Here is a 16,351-nt window from a genome sequence, read left to right on the forward strand (position 1 = left end):
AAGAAAAAGTTATTGAAGGACTACAACATAGAAAATAATTTTTACTTTAGAATGGAGAAGTTAAGGATGATCTTATTCACTGGTGTAATTAGGATATTTTGCTAGGAGAACATGCCTCTTTTTTACTTCTGAAAATTGGAAGAATCTTTTGAAAGGCCTTGTTACAATAATGTTTGAATTTACCTTCTGAGCCGCCTCCCCATCCTCACTATCATATCTTTAAAGTTCTTAGTTTTTTTCTCTCTCTCCTTTACTACTAGATTGGTGTTATTTATTGATTCTTTTATTTCCTTTTCCCCCTCTTTATTTTTAAAAACACAAGTTTTATGTACTTTAATTCGACACTGTCGTGTAATATAGATCAGTGTAAATTTATTACATCAGAACTTTGTTTAAAATATATATTTGGTATATTTTGTTGCTACTAAATTACTACCTAAAAATCTAATCTAACTATGAAAACCCATAATTTTTATTACATTTTTACATACTATTTACTTGTGTAATTTTGAGCGATATTCGAAAACATATCTGCCTCATTCTTAATTTATTCTTAAATATTATAGGAGCACAAATACATTTACTTGTAATACCATATTGTAATTTGATATTGTAACATGTTAAAGATGAGCATGGGTTAATATTTATTCATTTTTTACTTAAAGAAATTGTGAAACCTTTTCATTTTAAATTTTACTATAAATCATTGTAGTTTACTGGTGTTGCAGCTTAATCATCCAAGCCTTTGCTAAAAAAGAAACACAAACACATAAATTTTTTTTTATATACACAAGACTTCTTACTCAAAAATAAAAAATCTGCAAGAATCCACAGAAGAGAAGCAGGTCTACATAAGGAAAAAGAAAGCTCGTAGACTGACTTGAGGGAGAGCAATAACAACCAAAACAACGTTATATTTCCCAAATACAACACATCTAAGATTTGTAATAAGTGCTACTAGAGTAATTTACGTGGAAACCACGTCTATCCTGAACCTCAAACTACCTCATGATTACTCAATCTCACTCGTCTCCAACTTCAATGCACTTTTGGCATGTATAGAAAGAATTTGATAATGATAATGATGTTATAAAGTTCTCATTTGAAAACCACACGAACCTTTAGTTTCTCTTCGGCAAAAGCTTCAATGCCTCTAAATCCTTTATAAGAGTATCTAACTTCTGTCCACTGAGAGGAATGAGTGGCTCACGAGGAGGCCCAACGTCAATTGGTGTCAGAAGTGACATTGCAGCCTTCATGCCTACCACCCACGAAGCTGAAATGCAAAAAGAAGGAATATTATTATGTTGTACATGAACGTTTTAAAGAAGATTATGTTATTGTCGAAATGAATATCATTTATTTCCATTGATCGATCTGTGAAACAACCCGGTTTTTCAATGTGCATTTAGGAAAAATTATCACGTGTGTTAAGAAAGTATTAGTTAGGCCGTGAAAGAGGGGACCCACCACTAAAGTGGGATCCGAATCACTACCGTTAACCGTAATAATTTTGTGTACCTTGAAACAGTGGCGTTCACAGAATTTCATCAAGGAGGTTTTAGGTTTCCAAGTTCATACCATTTCAGGCGTTTCTATAGATATCTTAATATGTTAAATTTTTATTTTTGCTTATCTTGCTCATGGGGAGGGGGTTAAAACCTGGAAAGCTCCCTTTTATACGTCATTACCTTGAAAGGCAACGCCCTACTAATTGGAAAAATATGCAATTAGCGATATATTTTCATATGAGACCTTGAAACATGCTTGCGAATGTGGATTCCGCGATGTAGTACAACTAACATGAATGCAAAAAAGTTCGGTGGATCGCAGCTTCCTAAATATTTTGTATTGTCTACGTTTTAACGTGAATTTTGTGAGCTACAAAGTTTCTGCTGCAAAATGATAGTTGGACTTTGGTGAGAAAACTGGAAACTACACAAGTGTTTTCATTCCGTCACATGTCTACATTGAGAAAAATGCTTGCTCTTAATTGAATAATTGATTTTTATTTAGATTCTTTGTCAGCAGTGAGGCTATGCAGGATGAGTCTTACTGTTCAAATAAAGGGGGATGTGAAGCACTGTATTCCAATCAATTATCTTCCACCAGGAATCGAATCGCAGGTGCATCAAAGGCATGTAATCTATCTACTAGACCAGGAAGAAGAGCAATTGCATATTTGCATTTTCAACCACTATATGAGATGTTATAATAGAAAATAGAAAATATTATTTTCACCTAGTAAGAAGCAAATATTCCGTATGGGTAATTTGAAACCATTGATCTACGCAATTAAACCTGACAAAGAACAAATTTAGATTTAAGGATTTAGCAAATGCGGTTTGTTCCTTTTCATATTGACTATAGTGTCAAATGAAGCGGTGGATTCTGACCTCTTGGCTGCTTGTATAAACGAGACTGGTGGGGAGAAGCCAAATCAGAAGAGGAGCAAGATCAATGTTCCAGAGTAGAAAGAAGCACCAGTGCACCAGTAACAGTAAAGGATTATCGCCACATTTTCTCTGTAACGCGAAAATGAATATTTTCATCTGAACTTTACTAAATAAAGAATATAATCTTCACTTGAACATCATACAAAAACATGAAACAAACATTAAATTCTATGAATAAACATACTTCTAATATAATCAGTTTTAGATATTTCTGTCTAGAAGTCTATCGCTTAAATGTTGCAGCCTTCATTTATCATATTTCTCTTTTATTTCTCATACTCAGTACCTTCGTAATATTGCATAATCCGATTTCTCCATTTTAATATATTCTAAATATGTTTAATCACATCAACGTTGCCAATTTGGTTGGGATAAGATCTGATGACTATTGACTAGGCTGTTTCCAAAGGCTATCAAATACGTAAATGGCGTCCAAAGAATTCAAGTTTACTTATGGTCATTGTGGACACATTTTACATTTAACATTTATAAATGATGTTCCTAACAGTGCTTGAAAAATTCATTCTAAATATTGTAAATAACTTTTCTAATGTAAAAAAAAAAAAACTGTTTACTATTTCATTTATTTAAACAAGGCTACAAATTTCATCTCTTTTCCTTACAACTTCGTAATTGGAGGATTTGAATCCCTTGTGCTGTGAACGACTTTTTTCCTCAATTGCTACTGTACTGTTTCACGGCTGTTGCTTGATCTTGGTACACTAGGAAGTAGATTATCTTCAAGGTTGACAAAAATGTAAAGATGGACAATTACTATCCCATTCTCTCACAGATACAGTCAAGACACTTCAAATGTGCGTATTAATATGATTAAAGCGTCAAGTCAAACGGCTTTAATAACTCTCCGATTTTAGTACCAAATGCAATAGGAAACATGCATCTATGTTGTTTTGTTTACTGCATCCGGTGAAGAGTCATGACGCCAGTTCGAAGTATTTTTGTGCTCCTGGACTCCATAAACGATGCCCAAAAGTAGCACTGTTCGCAGACAGGAGCGGGAGACAAAGACTACATCTATTCTCCAGCGCAGTCTCCTACAATAGGTTGATTGGTTAAATTAGCGTTTAGTATGTCGTTCAGTACCGAGGCTATATAAGATATGGAGCTATAGGCTAGCATGGGATCCGAACCACATGAGCTCTTGCCGGCAATTGAACTCGGGTCTCCCGCGTCGAAGACACGTGCACTAACAATATAGCTAAGAGGAGCTGCCCACAGATGCGTGGGTCAGTGAAAACTTGACCCATGACCCACTGAATCACCACCCACAGTGACCTACTCTGCCCTACCACCCACCATGATCCACTTTGACCCACCACCCACCATGATATGACCCATTCTGACCTATCAAAACCCATCGTCATCAACTCTGACTTATGATCCACGTCCTCCTCTCCACTGACTAAAGAGTTTACACTTGTAATAAAACAAGGCTACGAAATTATCACTAATCGGAGTTTGAATTTGTACGGTCAATCGCTCAAGCACTGCTGTGTTAGAATAACGGTGGATCTGACTTTTACGATGTAAAATAGTAAAGTGTTTGTCATGGACCACATTACAATGAATTTTAATTTAATTATCTACATAATTATTTCCTTGTTAAATTACAGACACTTTTCAGTGGAAAATAGGATGATCGAAACTCTCAAATCAAGGTAAAATAAGCCAACGTAAAGGAAAAACCAGAATAAAATTCGACTGTGTGTCGAAAGCCAAGTAGCAAGTCCTATTGCTATTATTACAATTATAAATATTAATATCCAAAAGTGCCTGAAGTTCTTTATTCACTTAGATTTACTCATCTGAGGTAAATAAATAGAAAAATGAAAAAGGAAGGAAAATGGAGGCCTTGAGAGTAAAACATAGACAAATTCACCAGTGTTCAGAAGATGCTGTCTACAATGCACTGAACAGACTGGGTCGGTGGGCCAGAGTGGGTCACGGTGGGTGGTGGGTCGCAGTGGGCCACATACTGTTGACCCACGACCCACTGACGCACTCACAAATCTTGACACAATTAACCGACGACCTACTGACTCATTCCGTCTCTGAGAACATAAATCACGATGTTTGAGCGATTATCCACGATGGTAGTGGCCGAACCGAATATCATCACTGTCGGATTCGTGGAATTACTATGTCAAATAGTGATAATGGTAAATTTGTTTACATATATCTGGAACAATCTTCTGTATAACATATCTAGGAGAAAGTCATACTTGTCTGGTCAAAATTATCAGGTTTTCTAGTGTTTCGCTACATATACCTCGTATACTAATAAATCCTAACTGACTATGATTAGAAGCTTGCGTTAGTATCTTCTTTTGTGTTTTCTTTCTACTTTAAACTCGAATATAGGCCTAATCGATAAACTAACTGAAAGGGATGTTAAAATCAACTCAACTCAACAACTTTCTTTTTTAAGTTTAATGTCCTACAATAATGTACCAAAGCTAAGGCAGACGATCACAATGAGATGGAGACGGAATGAAAAAAATGGGAGGAAACGCAAGAACACCGAGAAAAGCCACGCACCGGTGTTTGTTCACCACAAAGCCCACTTGGCTGATTTTGCTCTCATTACCGATCTATCCTTTGCATGTCTGAAGTTAGCATTTTCTGTTACCTTGTTCCCCAATATGCACTGCTTTCTCCTTAAATTGTTTAAACACGCATATTGTAATATAAATAGAAATATTACCTATGTATTTTGTCTTCACATTTAGAACGAAAATTCTCGTACTTCTGAGTCAGTATTGCTAGAAGTACGTTCTGAGTGGAGTAATGCACTGTACATATTACTGATTACATCACTGCAAGGTTAAAATGTCAAAATAAAATTATATAATATAAGTTACCATTTTTAGTTATGGCTCTAACAGCTGAAGAAACTATCTTCTGAGATTTCCTGGCATCTTCAAGTCTGTTTTCTTTAATAGCCTTGGTAACATCAATGGATGGTTGTGGTATAATGTTAAATGTTGTACTGATTGCTGAGTCAAAACCCATTGCAAATGCGCCCATTAATAACTGTGAAGAAATACAAGACAGTATAGAATACATTACAAAACAAATGTTTACAGCTCATGCAAATTAATCAAATAAATTACATCTCCAAAACCATATTTCAAAATTACTGGAATGTGTAAATCAGCTTAGGATGGTATGTATCTCTCTATACAAAGTTTAATGTCACATTGTCCAGTGGAATGAGAAAATTGAAGAACAAGAAATCCAACGAGCATTATGCTGTTCATCACGAACTTACAGCTTGAGATCGAACCAGAATATACGGTTTAACTAGTTGTTACTGGTAGAAATATTGTCCTTTATTTGGTTTGGTATTTCGAACTCTAAAATCTTAAATAAATTTCTGTGAAATTGAATCTATACCCTACTAGCTAATATAACCATAGGCGGCGCCAGAATTTTGGTACTATGGGTGCAGACTGGGAAGGGATAAGACATAGTAAAAATATTAACATGGTACGCAATAAAAACTTTTATGTGCATATTTAAAGAAACTTCATGCATGGATACACATGTACACGAGTTATGGATTTATAAATAAATATCAGAATTTTTAAGTGTATATGGGTACTTTTTTGCAATGGCATCAATTACAATAGCTTTTATAAGGACATTTTTCTGTTCAAAGGAACCATGGCTTTAAATTCTTTAGTGACATCTTCAATACCTATGCTCACTGAAATCGACCTTTCAACAGAAAGCAACATTGTCTCTTTTGAAGCATAGTTGATCTTAGTTAGGACTTGGCATAATTCATCTTGGAAAAACTCCGTTCTCATGAGCAACTAGCCAACAAGACGCTGTACCAACACATTCTAACATTGTTGCCAGAACGCTCTGCACTATTGAGCCTTAAAATTTCAAAAATAATCAATGTATGATAGCAAATAAATTATGAGAGACTTAAGAAGTCACTTAAATATATCCCAACAGGAAAGAACAAATATACAAAATGGAAAGGAATATTGTAGGAAATCTGAAAATCGAAGTTGATGTGGGTGCAGCTACACCTACTGGACTCACTGCGGCACCACCTATGAATATAACTTATCTTTACTGACAATATACGTGTAATAGAGGCCTAAGAGTCATATTTCTTAACAAAAACAATACATGGTACTAATATAAACTAAATATCCTCTCATCAAAATTCTGCATTGGTGTTGGCAGTGACACACATTTCGCTAATATTTAATTTTGAATGACTCAAAACACGTATGATTTAAAACGCAATATTATACAGGGTATTAATGAGCTAAACCGAAAAACTATAAGAATGATTTATCACATCAAAATAAGAAAAAATAATTGATTTGGATCTGTGGAGAGAAGTGCATAGTTTCGGAGCTAGGGCCATCCCAAAGCATTGCAAAATGCATCGCAACAAGTGTCATTTCGAACATGAGGAACCGTGGCATGGTGGTCCATATCAGTGTAAAAGAAGTCACACACACGCCATTCAAAGATGCGCATTTATGAATTGTGCAGTGGGTAGGCAGGGGATTCCCCACAGGACATAAGGAATACCAAGACATGCTTTTAAGTGGATCCAAAGTAAGACGAAATAAAAGTTGTAGTTTAGCGTCTTATCCATAGCTTTAGCCTATGGAAATGATGATGAATGAAGTGGTGGAATGAAGATAGTAGGAAGAAACAGGAAAACCCGAAGAAACCCCTGCACATACTGTTTGTTCACCATAATACCCACTTGGCGCGAATTAGGATCGAACCAAGAACCTCATGCACGAGAAGTGAGCTCTCTATCACTGAAATAAACAAACATTAAACGTCGACAGATGTATCAATGAGTAGGTGGAAGTGTTAAGAACTGCTAGCTTCACGGTTTCTCGTATTTTTTCAGACTTTTGAAGTGCCCTAGTTACGAAATTATGCACTTTTCCTCCCATGCTCATACGAACATTTTTTTTTCTTATATTGATATGAGGAATCACCTCTTACAGTTTGTCGGTCTAGCTCTTCAAAGCCTTGCATATTAAACAAGTAGAAGAATATAGGTTAATACCTCGTCATTGCCCAAAAACATTTGATAAGCTCCATCTCTGACAGCAAGACATCTGCCACCATCTTCCATATTGTTGTGAGTATATTTGACACCACAAAATGTTGGTATTTCGTGGGCGGCTTTCAGAAGCTCATTGATGCATACTGCGGGGAGAAAATATGTTAAGATTTACTCATAATACCAAGATTGGATTAAACAACTTAAGCACGAACACAAAATTGACTTTGTATTTTCTTCCTTAGTCTTAGATCTATTGATAATTTCCCCCTGTAAAAAGGAGTGCTAAACTTTTAATCAAATAATCAATCAAACCAGGTAAGAAGTGGTTAATGCTCTCGAATAGTAATTCCAGATCAAGAAACACTGTCATACAACTTGCGTATTACGCACACTTCAGGTTATAGTGGTTCAAAAACTGCGGATGTGTTAAAGAAATGTAAGAGGTCATGATGTGGCAAATAAATCGACTAGTTTAAATGCAGTTGTTGCTATTTTTGTCTTTAAATCCAATTCACTATAGTCAATATACACATAGAAAAGATTTAAGGGGAGAGGACGTTGAAGAAAACCTTTCTGCAAATATAAGCTATTTAAATAAATATGAGTAAGTGGATGTAACTAATATTTTCTTTTTGCTATTATTACCACTCCTTGGCAGTTAGAGATTAAAAACTTTTATTCAAGTTTCTTTGTTTCATTTAATAAATTACATCGCCATATTTAAAATAAATTTCAAAACATATTAAACAGTTATAAATAACAGTAATCAAAGACAACAGTATCAAACAGTAATAACTCTAAAAATGACTACTTGTTTTGTTGATATGACAGTACATAAGGAGAAACTTATTGTATTCAAGATTCAATATATTGATGGTCAGTTCTTGGTTCAATTTTAGGGGTTTTAATAGGTCTAATTCTTATAAGCTACTTGGAAAATGTTTCCTTTAGTATATATTATTAGCAACGGAATTCATGTTACAAGTTGACCACTTTTATTTGAAATTTTCTGAGAGTTATGTATGCTTATTCGTACTAATATGCCAAAATAGTCAATGTATATTTCCCAAAGTTTTTTTCTTTGTAATGTTAAAGAAATACTTTAAAATTGGCTAATTACAAAAAATATTTTATTTCATTTATGCATTAATTCCAACGCATCGAATTGGAAATTAAATTTTGGTTCTCTTTTCCTGCTCTCAAAATGACTATTATGTTTAAATATAAGCTATCTGCTTTACGAAAATGGTCTTTGGTACTTAATAGCGAAACAGCCCGTAGTTACTGATTTTACACCTTTTCAAGTGTGTACTACATTCTTGATACAAAAGAGGATGGAAATGTATTATTATTATTATTATTATTATTATTATTATTATTATTATTATTATTATTATTATTATTATTATTATTATTATTATTGTTATTATTTATAAAGTAAATTTATTAATTTTTATCAGATATTCCAATCACAGTTTACAAACCAGCCACTGAGGAGGTCAACAAGTAACGCCCCCAAGCAAGGGTAAATGGTGAGAGTTAACGTCAGGACGGGTATCCTGCCGAAAAAGAAACTGCCAGAACCACTATGGATGATGGAATACTGTAAACAAAGATTAAGGCTAGGGCGTCTCTCAGAAGCGGCGCGCAGTCATATTGCCCGAAAATTGTTAGAAGTGGGAAAGGGTAGGAATCATGAATGGGTTCGGCTAAAGGAGTTAGCTCAGAAACAATAACAGAATCAATGTAAGAATTGAAACAATGAACATCGGAGCATTGAATGGGAAAAACAGAGAAATTGTAGACCTGATGAAAAGAGAAAGAGAGAGAGAGAGAGAAATGAAGATTCTATGTTTCATTAGAGACACGATACAAAGGAAATACAGCAAGAGGTATCGGAGAAGGATACAATATTTTCTACATTTATTTTGGGGATTATCGGCATCTATGGTCTTAAGCCGGTCACTTATGGGGGATGATGTCTCTCGGCAAGTACACTACACGGGAAAGAGGGAAAGAAGAAAAGAATAGGAAAGCAACCTGGGATCTGTTTGTTAAGTACCATCCCAGCACTTGACTGATGTGAATGAGGAAAACTCAGATAAAACCTGACTCAGGATGACTGGCCTGAAAGGAAAGTCGGAGAAGTTCTGGGAAAAATATCAGGAAAAATACTACCATAAGGGAAGGAGACTTGGTGGTGGATTCAGGAAACACAAGTGGGAATAAAGTGTAAGAAAGGGATTAAGAAAAGATGGGATGAAACATATAGCATGGAAAGCAAGGCGGTATTCAACCTAGCAGATAATAAGACAAATGAACTGTGGCAACAACAAAATCAAATGCTATAGACGAGATTTATGAGGAGCTGGAAAAGAGAAACGGATAGAGACGAATGATGGGAATGGCCAAAGCAAGAGTTAAAACATACATCTCACAATCTCACATCAATCAAGCAGATAAAAGACGACGAGGGTAAAGTGCTGCAGGAGCAGAAGATGACAGGTAGAGAGGTTATTTTAAGAAGTTATCTAAATGAGGGAAACCAGGGAGATAGTGACCACAGAAATGTGGAAGAGGTATAGAAGTATAAAACGCAATTAGAAAAATTAAAAACAGGAAAGTAATGGGTGCTGATCAAACCTCCGTATGGAATCTAATGAAAAAGCCATAAAAGCAGGAGAAAATACCAGATGAATGGAACAAAAATATACCAGCACCAATTTATAAAGGAAAGTGAAGTGCAAGACTGGAAATTACAGGGAAATAAAAATCTCTCATACCATGAATAACTGAGAAAGAATAGTTGAAGGAAAGATACAAGAGACGTCTGTTAGAGAGGAACACTTTGGTTTCCTCTACCAGTAAGAGGAACTGACGCGATCTTTCGTTGAGATGGTTGATCGAACGATATAGAAATGCGAGCAGAGTTGCAATAAACTTGGAAAAGACGACAGAGTGTCCAGACAAGAATTATAGCGTTGCATGACAGAGAGGGAGATTTCTGGAAAATGTGTACGACTGGTAAAGAACATATACAAGAGAGAAGAGACCCAAGTGAAGAGCAGTGTGGGCATGGCAAAAGGGATTACTGTGGAAATCGGTCTGCATCAAGGATCAGCTCTCAGTCTATATAGTAAGGGAGGTGAAAAGTAGAGCACCAAGGAGTAGCGAATGATATCATGCAAAATATCCAAAGATAAGGCAGAGAAGAATGGAGAAGGGTATTGTAAGAGAAATATGTAAGGATAAGTAGAACAAAGAATATATAGCACTTAACAAAGAAAACAGGAGTTTCTTACATTTATAAGGGGAAAGGTAAGAAACTTAAGTATCTTGAATGGAACCTCGACCAGGATGGAGGATTACATACAGAAATCCAACATAGAATACAATCATCTTCTGACTAAACTGGAGAAGAATTAGCAGGGTGCTTACAAAGCCTTATATATAAAATGATAATAAGATCGGCAATATGTGCATTAGTGAAATCGGTCAATCACAAGGGCACAGGAAAAGAAGATAAAAGTGGCCAACATGAGAATGTTAAGAAGGACGTGTGGTGTGACGAGGAAGAATATAAGAAGATATGATACATAAAAGGCACTATTAAGATGGATCCTTGAGTAAAGAGTTTCAAGAATGGAAGTTGAGATGTTGGGAAATGTAGAACAGAGAAACGACGATTAAGTGGGAAAGAAAATTGAAAAGGTAAAAGTATGAGGAAGAAGGAAGATGAGATAGACCTAAGATGAGATAATTTAGAAGAACGAGATACAAGATGATTTGACGGAGAGAGAAAATGGAAAATTGAGGACACCCAGGACAGAAGAAAATGGAGGGAAATGATTAAAGACGGAAACGTCGATCTCATGTAAACATATGAAAAGACAGAGACAAGGAAGTAGAAGAAGAAGATTTGAATCACTGCATATATAAGGCTAAAATGGCTCATTGGTTCGTCGAACAACGTTCATCCGACACTGTTGTACTCACTAAGTTCAAATTTGGAGAGTATCTATCTTTGATGGTGTAGATAAAAGATAAATAATTTTCTAAGTGAGCATCTTAGGGGGTGAGGGTGGGAAATTTATTTCAAAATAGCAGTTTTACGAAGTTCTGAAGTAGAGACAAAATTCAACGAAATATAGTTTATCTACTCACTAAAAATAGAAAGAGAGTATCTGCCTGAAGAACCTCGAAATTAAACGCAGATGATCGGAAATTAACTTCTCACGAATTGAGATGAAAATGATTCAAATTGTAGTCGCTAAAATATGAAACGTAGAATTCAGTATGGAAACTTCTGCTTAGAAATAAAGGCATATATTTGAACGTTTCATGAAATTCAACTTTTCTCAATGAAGACAAAGAAGACATTAATTTATTATATAAAAATAATTAGTTTGTGTTTCGTCACTCAAAAAGAAAACTATGTTGCGGATCGGAATGACTTTTGGTAGATTGATATCTCATCACTTGAGGCAGGTAGTTACGATGTTGAACATTCGGAGAAGCAAAGTGAGGAGGCCCAGAAGAACAAGGAACACAATATAGTCCACGGCACACACTAGTACAGCAAATATAAATATACAGGGACAAGCTTACAGTTAACAATGAAGACATCCGACAGTAAATGTACGTCTTTTACACGCGTTTGTGTTGAAACTAAAGCATTGATTAGTGATGAGCGCAAGAGTTTTGATCTTGCAGTTTTTGCAAGAGTCTTGCATGCAAGACCAAGACCAAGACCAGGAATCCCAATGCAAAACCAAGACCAAGGGGTGCAAGAACAAGACCGACCTGCAAGACCAAGACCAAGAGCATGACTCTTGCGCAAGAGACTTGCACAAGTACAAATACTACTTGATTTTTTTACAGAATTTAAAAAGAAAGGGGAAAAAGTCATTACATCTTTCACTTGAATTTCTTGGCTTCAATAAAAATGCCGCTGGAGTGAATGTGCTCCCAGTAGTTTATGCGATCCGTGTGAGTCGATCTGTTCCTGTAGCATATAGCTAAGTATGTCGTTTTCTGAATCGGTTGTTTTCGTTTTCTGTAGTTATTACTCGTTATTACTTTTTAAATAATAGTTGTATTTAGTTTGTAATAAACAAAATAGTTTTAACATACAGTTTATAAAACTAAATAATAATGTTAATTAAAAATTAGTTCACAAGAAACCAAAACAACACGATACGTAATCAAATGCAGTTGAGTTCATTCCTCTACTCGCTGTCTTAACTTAGATTTTAGGGAAATTGTTTTTTCTGACAACACTGTAATTTCTATGGATGGTAACACTGAATATTCTTCAGGTTCATATTTTCTGTTGTAGAATAGCATTATCTATGATTGTGGTAACTTGCATTTCATTATCTCCTTTCACTGATGAATAATTAAGCAAAAGAAAAATCGTAAATTTTGTATTATTTTTAGTAAGACAGGCTCTTAATTAATGTAATACATGATGCAGAGAAACCAACATATTTTAAAATACTTAACAGTTGATTCCGTTGAAGCCAGGAAGATGATAGAAGTAGAGTGGAGTCTGTGGTGCTGCGGCGCTTACTAGTTTCAGATAGTGAACAACTTCATCGACGGTTGATGGCCGATGAAACAGATCTGGAAGGCAAAGTAGGGCTCCAGCACCAACCTTCTCTGCATGACAAGCCTATTGATTATGAAGAATACCTCTATTTACATATTTATTTTACGGAAGGATATATTTTTTCATAAAGGTATTCTATCATTGATAGGAAAAGAAAAACATAGCATCTAATATTATTATAATTTATTTACACCATATTTTATTTACCAAAATCAAATAATCCTGTAAGGGAAGTAACGAGTAATAAACATATAGAAGATTAAGAAAAAGAAATATCTCTTGTCACTAAAGTAAGTTGTTAGCATTTTAATACATTTTCATCTAATCATGTTATTCAATCAATCCGTATATTATGCCTGGTTGACTTTGTATAAAACCCAGATTTAGAGTTCTGCATCTCAAGTCTTTCCAATATTTTAAAATACTGTGTAGCAAGATTTGAACGGTTCGGAGGAAGATAATGATAAGTGCCACTCCTAACGAAAATGAGCTATTAGGTAGAATCGATTGGGATCGGACTATAGAATCAGATTGCGTTCGAAAATGAACCTACAGATAACAAGATAAGCTTGTTTGGTATGTGTCATTACATTGCATTGTTGAATGTTGAACTTTCTTTTCCAGTTTATTCGAAAAATTTAAAAAAAATGTCGCTTATCATAATCTTTCTCCGGGCTGCTCATTAATCAGATAAGTCTTCTACTGCTAATTCAATTTAAAATTAATCTCAATATCCTTTCCAATACTACCTATGAAAACATAACTTTTTGTTGTGAATATTGTTCTACGAATTGGGGAAAAATGCTTACAGTTGTCATTACAATACTTATCCAGAATCGTATAATAGTATGCGGGTGATTTGTGAAAACTTAAGGATCCAGGAGCCTCTAAATTTTGGCAAGGGTACCTTGGCCCAGTCCAAATTTTGGAAGGGGTACATAGGAGCACTTCTTTTAATCATGGAAGTCCACAAATTTAAAAAAAATAGCTATGGTAGTATAGGACGGGGTATGTACTATGTAAATTCAGGTGGTCCTTCTTATTCCCTTTTATAGGTATAACCTATTCCTAATATGGTTATATGATCGAGTACAGGAGTCCATTCTCTTTCATAAAACATTCTTAAATTTTCGAAGGAATACACAGGATCACCCCTTAAATTTACTTTCGACAAATATATATATATATATATATATATATATATATATATATATATATATATATATATATATATATATATTCACAATTTTGTACTTAGAGGTAAAGAAACATGAACAACCAAATTTATAGAAGCATATATTCAAGTCATTGAGAACATTTCCCACTATATATATTTTGTGACAATTCCCAAATTTAAAAGATAGGCCAATGTACCCCTCCATATTGTAAAGGAAACAATGAATGTACACGTGGCATATAAAACAGAACTAACCCCTGTTTATCTATATAAGCATATACTGTATTACAATAAACCATCATCGGACAGGATATGTAAAAAAACGTCCAAACTTTTAATTTTTGACTTTTTTACTTATAAAAGAGAACAAACAGGACCAAAAAAAATTTACAGAAAATATATTCGAGTCCTAGAGAACATTTACCAAACTGTTTTTTCACGATTCTCAAATTTGAAGGTGAGCCAATTACTCCTCCCAAAATTTAAGTGGAAAGCCTCAATGTACCCATGTTTTGTAGAAAGGAATGGACTCCCGACTCAACCATATAACCATATAGGTCATAAAGCCTCATCAAAGAGAATAAAATAGTCGCAAATTTACATTTTAAGCGAATTTTTTACTCATAAAAGGGTAGGAGATGGTCCACTCAAATTTACAAAGATACATACCAAGGTCCTATACTACCATATCAAGTGTAGAAATTTATCAATTTCCGAAATTAAAAGGGGTGGTCTTATATGTCCTTCCGAAAATTTAAAAGGGTCAAGGTACCGCTGCTAAAATTTAGAGGAATGGTTCTATGTACCCCTAGGCCATTGACTCTGGACTAGGGACAATGGGCCCTGAGTTAGTGACCCAGATGTAGAAAAATGTCCTCTAGTTACCCACCCCTATTGTGAATACTTCGAGTGTTCGTTTCAAATTATCTGTCTGTAAATGTAAAATACAGTGAAAGTTTGGTGGATAACTTAACGTAACTGTAACGTAACGAAAATAGTTCTCTGTAACAAAATTATTGGTTATTTAATGTAGGTAGGTACAAGGTATAACACCAATTTTTGTTACGACACCGTAACGTTATTCGAGCATGTAACGTTATTGTACCGTAACTAATTGAAGGAACAAATCTGTTTCGGGTATTCCTTTCACGCTTGGTGGGAGAAAATCAACAACTGGTACCAGCTGAATGAGATTCTTTCCTCTGCGGGTATCTAATGGAACGAAAATGTGTGGAACAGAAGCTATTTCGTTACAAATACTATTTGCCACATGAGTAACACAGTTGACCAGACAGGTTTGGTAAAGGTATTGTGTTCATCAGTTACAGATCTTATCAGATCTTTGGAGAGTTCCTCGGACATGGTATCTATTTTATTGTTCTTCAGAGGGTCACATTGAATTTCGTTCTTCAGGTGGTGAAGCAGAATAAATATTTCACTTTCATATGTTGTTATTGCAAATATGAAGTAGAGACAGGGAGAAAAAAGAGATCGATTTCTGTGAATATCATAGGAGGAAGTCAGTCACATACAAGGAAAAAGGCAGGTGGAAGGGGACAGCAGGGTCAGGGGGAAGCACAGAGTGAGACAAAAGTAGCAAAGGGGAGGGAAAATAGACAATCTCTTTCATTCTTCATCTTGCTTTGTTTTCATAGCGCTCTTCGCTGTCCACAACAAGAGTAGGATTAATTTATGTAAGAACTGTTCCATGAATGGTGGGCGCAAGCCTGTGAAAATCATATTATTATTATTATTAAAACAAAGCCCACAAAATAGCTAGGAAATTGTGTGATGCATGGCCACGTCATTGGCTATCAATCTGCATTATTTTTGGAATATTTCACCGTTGTTTGCTGATTCTTAATCCAGGCACATCCCCAATTTGTTCACTATATTGAATCAAACTATATTATTATTATTATTGTTATTATTATTATTATTATTATTATTATTATTATTATTATTATTATTATTATTATTATTATTATTATGTCTAGCGAGCATAGCCTAGTGGCTAGCGTTCTTCTTTC

The 16,351-nt window shown here is 34.9% G+C and overlaps 1 protein-coding gene across 1 annotated transcript in view; it reads right to left on the reverse strand.

The window, feature by feature from the left end:
• Positions 1 to 1,119: 1,119 nt before the first annotated feature.
• LOC145675005 (N-acetylneuraminate lyase-like) overlaps positions 1,120 to 16,351 on the reverse strand; it is a 67,954-nt gene continuing 52,722 nt past the window's right edge. The window contains exons 5-8 of the mRNA XM_081745358.1: positions 13,039 to 13,207; positions 7,534 to 7,676; positions 5,339 to 5,510; positions 1,120 to 1,276 (exon numbers count right to left, since the gene is read on the reverse strand). Of these exons, the coding sequence (XP_081601484.1) occupies positions 1,122 to 1,276; positions 5,339 to 5,510; positions 7,534 to 7,676; positions 13,039 to 13,207 (639 nt within the window). The 3' untranslated portion in view covers positions 1,120 to 1,121. The remainder of the gene's footprint in view (positions 1,277 to 5,338; positions 5,511 to 7,533; positions 7,677 to 13,038; positions 13,208 to 16,351) is intronic.

The sequence above is a fragment of the Thermobia domestica genome, chromosome 2, assembly GCF_964235325.1.
Source record: "Thermobia domestica chromosome 2, izTheDome1.hap1.1, whole genome shotgun sequence".
In the NCBI taxonomy this organism is placed as follows: Eukaryota; Metazoa; Arthropoda; class Insecta; order Zygentoma; family Lepismatidae; genus Thermobia; species Thermobia domestica.